General features: G+C 56.6%; 1 protein-coding gene across 5 annotated transcripts in view; it reads right to left on the bottom strand.

Moving 5' to 3' along the window:
• The window catches only part of PTPRF (protein tyrosine phosphatase receptor type F), a 94,741-nt gene that overhangs the window by 18,607 nt on the left and 64,118 nt on the right, over nt 1-12,016 (bottom strand). For 2 of the 5 annotated variants that reach the window (XM_049879034.1, XM_049879035.1), the window contains exons 12-19: nt 8,451-8,756; nt 7,614-7,807; nt 4,420-4,446; nt 2,931-3,048; nt 2,273-2,851; nt 1,485-1,582; nt 1,051-1,304; nt 882-975 (exon numbers count right to left, since the gene is read on the bottom strand). In XM_049879034.1, coding sequence (XP_049734991.1) covers nt 882-975; nt 1,051-1,304; nt 1,485-1,582; nt 2,273-2,851; nt 2,931-3,048; nt 4,420-4,446; nt 7,614-7,807; nt 8,451-8,756 — 1,670 coding nt within the window. The remainder of the gene's footprint in view (nt 1-881; nt 976-1,050; nt 1,305-1,484; nt 1,583-2,272; nt 2,852-2,930; nt 3,049-4,419; nt 4,447-7,613; nt 7,808-8,450; nt 8,757-12,016) is intronic. The other 3 variants (XM_049879037.1, XM_049879036.1, XM_049879038.1) reach the window with 3 other exon arrangements.

Here is a 12,016-nt window from a genome sequence, read left to right as displayed (position 1 = left end):
GAAGCTCACCTTCCATGTAAGGGGCCAAGCCTAGCCCAGCCCACTGCCCTTGCAGAATAACGCTGAACACCGGAAATACAATGCACAACTTCCTGCCAGCCCAGTAAGAAGCCCTGTGGGTAATCTGGGCTCACCCTAACTAGAGAGAGCTTGTCCACACTGGTTGTGAGAAAAGAACAGAAGGATTTCAAATGTTTAGGAGACAAACAAATCTGTCTTGGAAGAAGTACAGCCAGAATGCTCCTTAGAAGCAAGGTTTGCGAGACTTTGTCGCACATGCTTTGGATATGTTATCAGGAGAAATCAGTCCCTGCAGAAGGACATCATGCTTGGTAAAAAGGGGAAGGCCCTTAACAAAATGGACTGACACAGTGGCTGCAACAATGGACTCAAGCATAACAATGATCACGAGGATGGTGCAGGACCGGGCAGTGTTTTGTTCTCCCGTACAAAGGGTTGCTCTGAGTTGGAACTGACTCCATGGTACCTAACAACAACTACAACAACAAGGGACTTCAAGGCTGTCGGGCTTCCTCACTGGAGCCCCTTCATGGCCTTTAGATCAAGGACTCTCTAAAGTCTGTGGGGCTAGGAATTCTCTAGGCCTGCAGACTCCTCCGCTACTTCCCACCCAGGGGAATCTCGGCAGGCACCTCCAGGGGATTCTCCCTAAGTCTTCAAGGAATTCTCTGAAAATTCCCAGGGGGTTCTCTGCCAATCCTCTCATTGGGGCTACCTTGGAATCCCTCTCCCCAGAGAGGGGGCAGGCTGCCAGCCAGAGCAGCCAAGAGAGTAACTTCAAGTATGAGCATGTATTTTGGGGTAGTCACAAGGGCCAGTCACTGCAACGAGGCTGAGTGCCCTGTCCCCTCCCTGGGCACCTCGTCCAGCTCCAGCTCCTCAGGTGTATTCCACCGCGGCGCCAGCATGCTCCCGCCCACACGGTCGATGGGCACCACCACGATGTAGAACCACCTGGGCGAGGTAGAGGAGGAATTAGGACCACCACCACCCAGCCCTGCCCCCTGCCCGGTGGCCAAATCTACACACCTGACTAGTGAGGGCTCCTGCACGAGGGGCATGGAGAGGGTGAAGCAGCCGTCCTCTACGTAGGCAGAAGCAGGCAGTGGCTTGTGCGGCAGGAGGTCGGGGGCCGTGCGGATGGACACGAGGTGCTGCAGGCCCCCCGCACTGCTGCCACGGTTCATCAGCACAAACGAGTACTCTGTGTTCGGCTGCAGGTCTGCGATCAGCTTCCGCATCAAGTGCCCATCCACCTCCACACTCTGCCCGTTGTAAAGAATCTACAGATGGCAGGGTGGGGGAGACAGGGCAGTAAGGCTCCCCACCACATACACACATACACAAACACCCCCTAACTAGGATCCTGCCTCAAACACTCACTCACACGGGTTGCGGGTGGAATGACAGCACACAGTAGGCCATGTGTGTGCTGGGCTCTGCTGGCAGTGGCCCTTACCCACCTTGAAGGGTACAGCAGACTTGTAAGAGTCAGGGATCTCCCAGCTGAGCAGTACAGATGTCTTCATTGCAGCTGCCACTCGGAAGTTCTTGGCAAACACTGTGGAGGCATAAGGAGGGAGTCAGCTCTGGCTGCGTAGCTGAACAGGCCGGAAGGGTTCCCTGCCAGGATGAGACACTGGTTGGTGGGCGGGGGGTTTGGAATGGCTGCAGAGTACCAAGTACCCCCACTCCCAGCCAGTTTCAAATCTCAGTTCAACTCCCAGCCCAAGCTCTTCCACATAGTGAGCAGTGGACAGAGACGGTGATGCTGCTGCAGGATCCACAGTTGGACCTCCTGCAGTGCTCGGGCACAGCTCCAGTGCACGGACACCAGGTCAGAGTCACCAGAGGAGAATGGACTACGGTCGTGAGAAGATGTGGACCCCACACCAGAGGATGGTAGAGCTCATTCACCAGAGGTCAGTGGGTCATGGCCCCAAGAGGCCAGTAGGTTACACACCAACGATGGTGATGCAGTCAAAAGAGATCAGTGGGTCACGGTCACGAGAGACTGGAGGGTCACATAGCACAGGTCAGTAGGTCAAGGACAGCAGAAATCAGGGATCACAAACCCGAGAACATGGTGCTCGCTTACTAGAGGTTAGTGGGTCATGGTCATGAGAGATTGGAGGGTCACACACCAGAGGCTGGTGGATCATAGTCGCCAGAGGTCAGTGGGTCAAGGACAGCAGAGGTCCCCAGGTGCAGCCACGCATGGGCTGGCACTGACATGCCCCGCAGCACACACCTTGCTCCACAGGCATGGTCCGGGACTGGATGCTGGGGCTGAGTGGGCCAGCGCCTTTGCTGGTACGTGCGCGGACCTTGATGTCATAAGTGGTGTCCGGCTTGAGGCCGGAGAGTGTAAGGCGGGTGTCAGAGGTGATATTCTGCAGCTCCTGCTGGCTGTTGATGTCACGGTACACCACAGTGTAGTTGACGATGCGCCCATTCCTCTCTGCCAGCACTGGCGGGTCCCAGGCCAGGTCCGTGGTTGATGTGGTTAGCCCGATCACGTGCAGGTTTTGGGGAAAGCCACTGGGCACATCCTCAGGGGTCATGATCTCCTTCTCGAACTCCTCGCCTGGGCCAGCCCGGTTCTTTGCAGCCAGCCGGAAGATGTAGGTGGCACCCTTGTGCAGGCCAGTGACCGTAAAGTGCTGGTCATCCTTGCCGAAGTCTATGGTGGTGGGTCGGGCTTCATCCGCCCGGCGGTACTGCAGCCGGTAGCCCAGCAGCTCGCCAGGCAGTTCTTTGGGTGGGTGCCACTGAAGCAGTGCGGTGTTCATGGCCGTGGTGCTGACCATCATGGTGGGCCGGCCTGGGACTAAACAACCACGCACGGGGCTCTGGCGCTGCCCTCCTCACAGCCCCCCACCCTGCTCTATCCCTGACCCCTCACTCACCTGCCCCTGTTGTCGTAACGATTTTGGGCTTGCTGCGGGCACCATCCCCCTTGGTGGTGTAGGCGGCTACAGTAATGGAATAGGTGGTCTCTGGGGTCAGGCTGCTGATGGTGGTTTCCTGTGAGGGAGGAGGAAGGGCCTGTTCCCATCACAGGAGAGCATGTGGAGACCATGTCTGCCACCTTGGACCCTAGCCTCAGGGAGCCCCCAGGGCACGTGTGGCAAGAGGTCCTGGGGGCGGGGGGGCTGTGCCACACTGGATTCTGTTAGAGGCAGGGCAGGTGGGTGGGATGTATACCCAGGAGGACTCGCCTGTCCCAGGAGCCCTGTGCCTGGGGCAGGCAGTTCATTCTTCCTTTCAGGCAAGAACAAAGGGCTACAGTTTCTTTCACTCCATTGTGTTGCGAATGCTACCTCCTGAGGATGCACACAGCCCCTTGTGTGGCCCTTGGCACACACATGCAGACATGGGCCACAGGTCCTCCGGTGTAAGCAGGTGTCAGGCCACTGGCGCGTGCGCGCACACACACACACACAGACACAGACACAGACACACACACGGAGAAAGGTGGAGGGAGCCAAGGTACCACCCTGGAGGACCAGGCCTGCCCCTACCTGACCCCACCCAGGACGCCGACTCAAGAGAACACCTTAGTCCCTGAAATATCAGTTTTCTCATTTGAACACAGGCTTGAGTTTACCTACTGAGTAGGGAAGAGAGACAGGGAGGAGAGACAAGGAGAACAAGGAGCCCCCCACACCTGGAAATGGACTGGCCCATCGGTTCCTAGTGATGCTAGGTAGACAGTCAGGGCAGTGTCCTCCTGCCTTGGCAGGACCTGCCCATAAACCTACCTATAGCAAAGGCATCACTTCCGGACATGCGGAAAAACACCACAGCAGGCCAAGCCACGCCCGCCACACAGAGGGAAAAGTAGGAAGCAGGGAGGGAGACCACCGTGCAGTGGGACCAGAGCTGTCACCACCAACCCTGTTGTCCCTCCAGCTCTGAGCCTTAGGTGGGGTCCCTGCTGCCACCACCAGCCCCTCGTAGGCCCCTGCCTGCCCCAGCTGGAGGGTCTCCCAGGGCTGGGGCTCCAGAACACACCAACGCCGGAACCCAGCTCCCTAAACTCCCCTCCCAGCCTGGGCCCAGACGCAGGTTATTTTTCACTCCAGGGATCAATAAGTCTTAACGATCAGGATCGGATTTAACTCCATCCCTGTCTGGCCCGAGCAGAGGCCGAGCCCTGGTCGATCATGAACATTGGCCTCAAATTGTTGCTCGACAGGCGAGAAGGAAGGATTAGAGGCAATGCCAATCATTGCTCAGCTCGGTGCTTGCGTCTAAATGCCAATTTTCTCCAGATGTGGCTGGTGCCCTGCAGACCTTGGCAGCTTGGGCTGGGAGGAAAGGCAGGAGAGGGGGAGTGTCCCAAGAGCCCAGCCTGACCCAAGTCTTGCCCGCGCTCGCACACCTGCTACTTACATAGTCCTCGGACTCCTCTGGCCGCCACTGACCGCGGAGAAGGAGAGAAAGGGAGACAGGATGAAGGACTCGGTCTGGCCCGGAGGGGGCTTGGCCCGGGGAGGACAGATGGAGGGCTTGGCCTCTGAAGTGCCCATGGGCATAGCACCCAGCCCATTCCCCATCCTCAGATCCCAGCCCCTGCCTCACTGAGCACCAACTATATGTGCCACGGCCAAGGGGAGGGGGAAATCTGAGGGCAGGCACTCATGCCAACGGTCAGAGGGGAGAAGGTTCGCTGAAACTAGGGGATCAGAGAGCGCCACGTGGAGGTGCCTCAAGGGAGAGGAGGACAGACCTGGGGATGGGTTTGACAGCTCAGGTAGGGGGAAGGGAAGACCCACCAGGGATGATGAAGTGATCACAAGTCTTGTTTACCTGGGACAGTCCTGGCCTACACCTGTTATCATGGTATGATTATTCACTTTCAAAAGGATCCCAGTTGGGACAATAATTTATATAGTCACCCTAAGCATAAGAACATCCCAGAAACAGTAAAAACTGTATCGTGGCTGGGGTGGCCCAAGGGGCCACCTGGCCAGGAAGAGTATAAAGGCCTCGAATGCCAAGCTCAGAGCCGGGGCCTTGTCACAAAGACACAGGGATCCACTTAGACCTCTGTCCCCTCCTTGGGATGCCTGAGAATCAAGACAGGAGAGCAGCTTTCAGGGTTGTTTCTTATAAGTTCTCCTTTGGGCCATTGGTTCATGCAGGGATATTAGTCAGACAGGTGGAGGGAATGAGGTCTCCACACAGGGCCCTGTGGCACTGGGTGGCTGGGAACTGGTCAGTGTCAAGCACAGCACAGGGAAGTGGTCCAAGACATCTTTAGGCTAGAGGTACCATGAATTCCTGTGGAAAGACCACCCTGACAGTGCTGTCCACTGGTCTAGCCTCTGTCCACACAGCCTCAGTCCCTCCCATTTGGGAAGCTCTGTTCAAAGACCTTGGAAGGAGCATGGAACAGAATGTGGGGAGGCCATCAACAGGCCCCCTGTGGCTGCAGCCACTTTCTAGGGTGTGCGTGGGCCCATCTCTGCTCCAGCTTCCTTGCCTGAGGGGTGACAGAGGATGCCCAAGCCAGGCTGGGCATGGAGGCTTTCTCATGTGGTACCTCTCCTAGGCCGAGGCAGAGCCAGGGAGAAGAAGGGGCAGACAGTAAAACCAAATGGAGGGGGAGAAACAAGGAAGGGGCCAGAGGGGTGGCAAGGGAAGGCAGAAAGGACAGAAAAGAGAATGAGAGATGAAAACACAGCCATTGAGAGGAAAAGACAGAAACAGAGAAAGAAAAACCAGAGACACAGGAAAGGGATAAAAGGAGTCAGACAGGGATACTGGCGTCAGAGACCATGAAAAACAGACACGAACCTAAGAGGGACACAAAGGAAAGAGAGAGGTCTGGCTCTACCCTGGCCCCTGGCGAGGGGTAGGAGATGGAACGACAGGCCACATGGCTCTTTCAGAACTGATGGAGCCCTGGGCTGAGCAGATGGTGCTGCTGGGTGAAGGAACAGACTGTAGGTGTCCTTGACAGGGCAACTCAGGGGACAGCTGGGCCTACTGGGTTAGAGCAGAATGACCCAGTTCCAAGGGACCACAAGGGCAGGCTTACCATCTTCAGTTAGCTTCCCTGGAGCTTAAGCACATGGGATGTCCGAGGCTGAGGGCAGAGTCCTTGAGCCTGTGGCCTAGCACCTTCTAAACCACATGGGACCAGAAGGGGGCACCCAAAATGGCTTTTCTGGAACCCTACTGGCCACTAGCCACCTAGGATGGGAGGGGCTGGAGGAAGCCCATTCCCGGGATGCTTCTGGGTAGGTGTGTCTGCTGAGGCTCCAGGAGGAGCCCTTAACCTACCCCAGGAATGCAGGCGGGTCTGCACACCCACCTCCTCCACCCCCTTGTCCTCTCAGCACTGAGCAGACCAAGAAGAGGAAGAGGGCACCCTCTGGGCAGAAAGGAATTTTGCTTTTGAAGGCTGAGGCCAGCCAAGGGCATGAAGGCCTGTCTGCCTATCTGTGTGGGTGTGTCCACTCCTAAGCACAACATGCAGAACACCAGGTATGTGTTTGTACCTCTACCCAGCCCAGGAAGGGGTGAAAGGCTGGAAAGGGAGGGTACGGGGGTTCTGGAAGGAGTCTGGGCCCACCCCCCCAGGGTGGTTCAGTGCTGGGCCCTGTGTTCTGCAAGGCCATGATTCTGGATGGGGGAACCCTGAGCCAGGTTTTATGATTTTCAGCAGAGTGTTTTGGGAGAGAACTCATGACAGTAATTACAGCCCTCTCCCAGGAGTCCAGGGACTTCTCATCCAAGCTCTGCCACTCACTCACTTGTGGGTAATTCTGAACAACTTATATAACCTCTCAACGTCCCAGGTTCTTCATCTGAATGGCAAACCAGTGCACAGAATAGCCTAACCTCCTGGGCAATATTACCATCCCCAGGAGGACAGAAGCACAGAGGGAAGTATGAGGCTGGCTGGCAGACTCAGCCCTTGACAGTAAACATCAGGGCTGAGCCATCCTTTCAGGGCCAGGACAGAGCAGCATCCCAAATTGGCCATTTGCTGAGCTCAGCAAGGGCCAACAGCCATGCAGGGTGAGCAGACAGACCAGGAGTGCTCTCCTGCTCTCTGGATGTGGGGGTTGGGATACCCTGCCCTTAACTGTTTAGGAAGAGACCACATCTCAAAAGCCCACCTTCCCGTGACAGTGAACATGCTTCCTGCAAGCCACAAGGGGGGACATGGGGCGGGGGCCTGAAGTCTGCGCAGAGGGTGGCGATGGAGGCCTGGGTCTGAGGGAACAGGTCTCATTGATGTGCTGGTGGCTGAGCCACAGAGATGACACAGGCTGGGACTGTCACCAGGGCAGATGCGGCTGCGAGGGCCTAGGCTGGCACAGCTCAAACACGCCCAAAGCAGAAAGGGGCGTCTCCTGAAACCTGGTCCTAACCTCCTGACCTCGGTGCCTCCCAGCCCTGACACAGTGAGGCCTCTCTGGTGTCATGATGAAGGAAAGGCAGCCATAAGTGCCTCTGAGGGCAGGCAGGGTGGGAAGAGCCATCTGGGCATTAAAGAGGAGGTGGTGCGTGCTGGTCTCCACCCACCCTTCCCCACGGCCTCCTTTCTGCCCCACCACTCCCCAGTGACACACCTGGGCCTCAGCCAGCATGACGTCCTGGATGACGGGTGGGCCGCGGGGCTCGCCATTCTCTAGCCGCACATAGGTGACCTGGTAGCCGCGGATCTGGCCATGCTGCTTGCTAGGGACAGGTAGCTTCCAGGAGACGCGTACAGCAGTGGAGTTCAGTGGCTCCACCTCCACCTTCCGTGGTGGCCCACTGGGCACTAGGGGCCAGAGAGAGAATGAAGTCAGGACTGGTGGTATTGATCCTGGCTCGGGCGGGCACAGCAAACTCCAGGGCCTTGCCTCTGTTCCCCTCCCCCCAGGAAAGCAATGGACGTAGTTTCTTAGACTATCCCTGGTGAGGAACTGGCAGGCTACCTCTGCCTGCCAGGAGGAAGAGCCCGGCACTGGCCCCGCTAAGCCCCTGGCCCAGGCTACCTCACTGGTGGGAGGGCAGAGGTGGGGAAACAGGTGGAGATGGAGCACCAGGCCTCTGACCACCCCGAAGTCAGCACAACCGCTCCTGTTTCCTCCTGGGCCCCTGTATCACGCCAACGCCTAGCTAAGGTGCTCTTTTTAGAGTCTGTTGCACCAATCTTCTAGCCTTGACCCTCAAATCTTAGCTGGGCTGCTTCTCTCCTTAGCTTCTGAAGGCTCCAGCTCTCTTGGAGACAGCCCAAGAGGGGGAATTTAAGCATAAGTCGTCCCATAAGCCACATCTCCCCAGTTTGGGCAGTTAAGCCCGCACCGGAAAGATCAGCCTGCCTGGGTATGTAGAGAGGCAAAGGCCCCGGGGTGGGAGATGGGTGGTGGCTGAGGCTGGGTGCCGCCCTCCCCTGCCCCTCCTCTGGTGCCACTGCCTACCGTCCTCATCGGTGCGCACCAGCACCGGGGTGCTCTCGGGGCCGGGGCCCACGTCTGTGTGTGCCCGCACCCACACCCGGTACTCCGTCCACTTCTCCAGGCCCACCAGGTCCCAGCTGGAGTGCTCGCGGCTGATGCCATCCACCACATGCCGCCCGCGGTCCTCGCCGTCCACTGCCTCGTAGGCCACGGAGTACTGGGTGATAACGCCGTTGCGACTGTCGGCTGGCGGCGGGACCCAACTTACCCGGACGGTGGTGGAGCCCGCACTCACACAGGTCACCTTCTGGGGAGGGGCGGAGGGGGCTGGGGAAGACAAATGGGAGGAAGCAGGCAGATGGAGGGTGGGGATCACTGACATGGCGACTGAGTCACAGTGGGCTGGAGACTCATTCAGGCAGGCTACTCCCTGAGTGCTGCAATGGCCATCCCAGGGCCCCTCTGGGCAGGCTGCCTCCACTGACACGGTGACAGCCTGGCTCCCTCTGAACCACAAGCTCTCCACACACACACACACAGACACACACACACAACCACACATGGGGTCTCCCATATGCACATATGGCGTCTGTCACACGGTGCTCTAACACGCAGTGTTCTCTCTCACACACACAAGGCTTCTCCCACAAAAACCATACACAGTACTGGATACACACAAGCATGTGACCGTTCCATCCCACCCCCCTTATCACATACAAAGAAGCTCTCTGCACCTGCTGTGCCCACAGCTCCTCTCTTCTGAGGAAAAGTGGCCCCAACAGCTCTTCTGGTGTGAGGCTGCCTTGGCCTGTGCCTGCCTGGACAGGGTGTCTATGCGTGGGCCACAGGTAACGCATAGACACCAATGGCCAATGGCTCCTGGGGCCCCCAAGCTTAGACTCAAATTTATACATCCAAACTCATCAAGCTGCCTAGCAGAAAAAATCTCCAAGGTCTGGAGAAAAAGTGCCCAACAGAGGTAGTCACTCCATGGGTACACTGGGGGTTAAGAGGCAAGCCCTGTGCCCTCTCCATTCCCCAGTGACAGTTCCAGACCCTGTTCCCAATGAGGACTCTGCTTCCAATGTGTGGGCTTCCTCTCCATAGCAAGTTCTGCCACCGCCCCTGCCCAGGTGGCTTGGGTAACCCCCTTGACTCATCTCCATGGCTTCATCCTCCACTGCACAGGCTGTGTCATACCCTGGACACTGCCACTGCTGGGAACGGCCCTGCCTCCAACACCGCAGCCTCCAACATTCCCTCACAGACCCTCATCTAGCCGCAGCTCAGCTGCTCAAGGCACCGCACCCACTCTCACCCATCAGAACCTCCGTCCTCCAACCCCGCTGTCCTTACCACCCTCGATACTCAGCTCAGGCTCCAAGGTCCCTCGCTGCACCGTTTTAGCAATATCCCAAGCCCCCGCCCCCTTTATCTTTCCATGCTCCTGCCTGGCATAAACCAAGCCCTGAATGAATCTGAGTCTCCACCCTCTTCAAGGCAGCCCGGGGCGGCTGGAAGAAAGCCGCCTGCCAAGTAGGCGGGGTGTCCTAAGGACACATCACCAAGAGCCTCAGCCTGGCCCTCCGTGCTGCCTGTCTCTGTTCTCTGCCCAGCTCACTCTCCCACTCTGCACAGTATACTTGAAACCTCCTCCATGCTCTTCAAACCTCCAGCTCCCTTCGCCTTTCTTCCTCTCAGCACATGACCCTGTCTCCTATTTTGCAGAGAAAAATCAAGAGCAACTTTCGTCATCTCTCACAACCAAACCCACCAACCTACCTTGCTTTGCACCGATTCTCTCCCTTCCTCCCAGGAGAATGGAGAGGCACGCCCCTCTGCTGAGGCTCCAACAATTATACTTCTCTTTTCCATGCCTTCAACTTCTTTGTGTTTACTAACCCTTTCCCAACAGCACCTAAACATACTCAAGATTTTCTCATTTTAAAAGAAAAATCCTACCCTCAGACTTACAGCCACCCTCCCCCACAACTAAACTTTTTGAAAATGTCTGCTTTTTCCACCTCTACTTCCTCACCTCCTAAACTTGCCTCGTGAAACACCAATCTGGCTTCAGTCCCTATCATACCACCAAATCGCTTGTCCAGGTCACGCCTCCACACCCCTAAAGCCAATGGATGCTCCTGTGTTCCTCTGCTCCGAGACCACTCGGCCAGCAGCATCTGAATTCTACTTCCAATCTCCAAGACGCTCCCCTCTCCTGAATTTCCTCCATCTCCAGTCCTCCTTCTCAGGGTCTCCCACTCCCTCTGCCTCCAGCCCAGGCCCTGGTACTCAGCAGTGTCCCAGGCAACATCATGTGGATGGGATCTTGAACTTATGTGTTCAAACCCATGTGTGTCCTTCACACCTGCTTCTGTCCCATTTTCTACACTGGGAAGGGCACCACTCTCCTCCCAGATCTACACACAAAAACACGGGATTCATTCTGGTGTGTCCCTTTCCTTCTGCCCCCATATCTGAGCCATCATCAAGTCCTGTCCAGCTAACGTCTGAAACAGCTCTCAAACCCACTACCACCATGCTCATCTGAGCACCATCTTCTGCACAGACTGATGTAAGGCCTCCTAACTGGTCTCCCAGCTTCCTCTCAGGCTGCTCCACACATTGTCTACTGAGCAGCTGGAGACATCCCTTCTGCCTGGCCTCTGCCCGGAAGGCCCTGACTGACACAGCTCTGGTGGCTGCTCTGGCCACGCTGAGCCCCCATGTGAAGGTTCTGTGCTCCCCACTCCCGTTTGTTTGCCCAGCTAGCGCCACTCTTCCTTCAGACCTCGGTGTAAGCATCGCATTCCCCAGGAAGCCCTTCTTGACCCCTCAGGTCAGATGAAGTCCCCTGTTTGTCTCACCAACCTACCAGTCTCTGTCACAGCTCTTTAAAAACCAAACGTGTTGCTGTCGACTCCAACTCATGGTGACCCCACGTATGTCAGAGTAGAGCTGTGCTCCATAGGGTTTTCAAGGCTGTGACCTTTCAGAAACAGATCCCTAGGCCTTTCTTCTGAGGTACTTCTGGATGGGTTCAAACTGCCAATCTCTTGGCTAACAGTCAAGTTAGATAGCTTAATCAATTGCACCACCTAGGGACTGCCTTCCTAGCACTTTACATGCGTGTGATTAAAAGCTCATTTGGGTAATTGCACATTTAAGGTCTGTCTCTCCCACTAGACTGTAGGATCCCCGTGGGCAGCAGCCGTATCGTCTGTTCATGCTGCCGACCCTACACTGTGCAAGGGGCTGGTGCCCAGCAAGAGTGCAGTGAGTACTTGTAGAATGAACATGGGTGCACAGTCTTGTGATGTCATAGCATATTCACATGCAGTCCAGTGTCGTACAGAGAACTTCAGACATTGCCGTGTTTATGGTCATGACACGTATGCATTGCCTCAGTCATGTGATCACACACTGTCACACACAGCTACAGCCACAGCCACACCCACCTTATCACACAGGCCTTGCGGACAGTGGCCCACTGTGGTTGTGTGGTCACCAGCAGGTCACCCAGATACCACCTGTAATCTCAGTCTCACCCACAGTCGCAGAGTGACACCCACACACTCACAGCC

This window comes from Elephas maximus, chromosome 3 (genome assembly GCF_024166365.1).
Source record: "Elephas maximus indicus isolate mEleMax1 chromosome 3, mEleMax1 primary haplotype, whole genome shotgun sequence".
Classification (NCBI taxonomy): domain Eukaryota; kingdom Metazoa; phylum Chordata; class Mammalia; order Proboscidea; family Elephantidae; genus Elephas; species Elephas maximus.
This window is presented reverse-complemented; position numbering and strand designations above follow the sequence as displayed.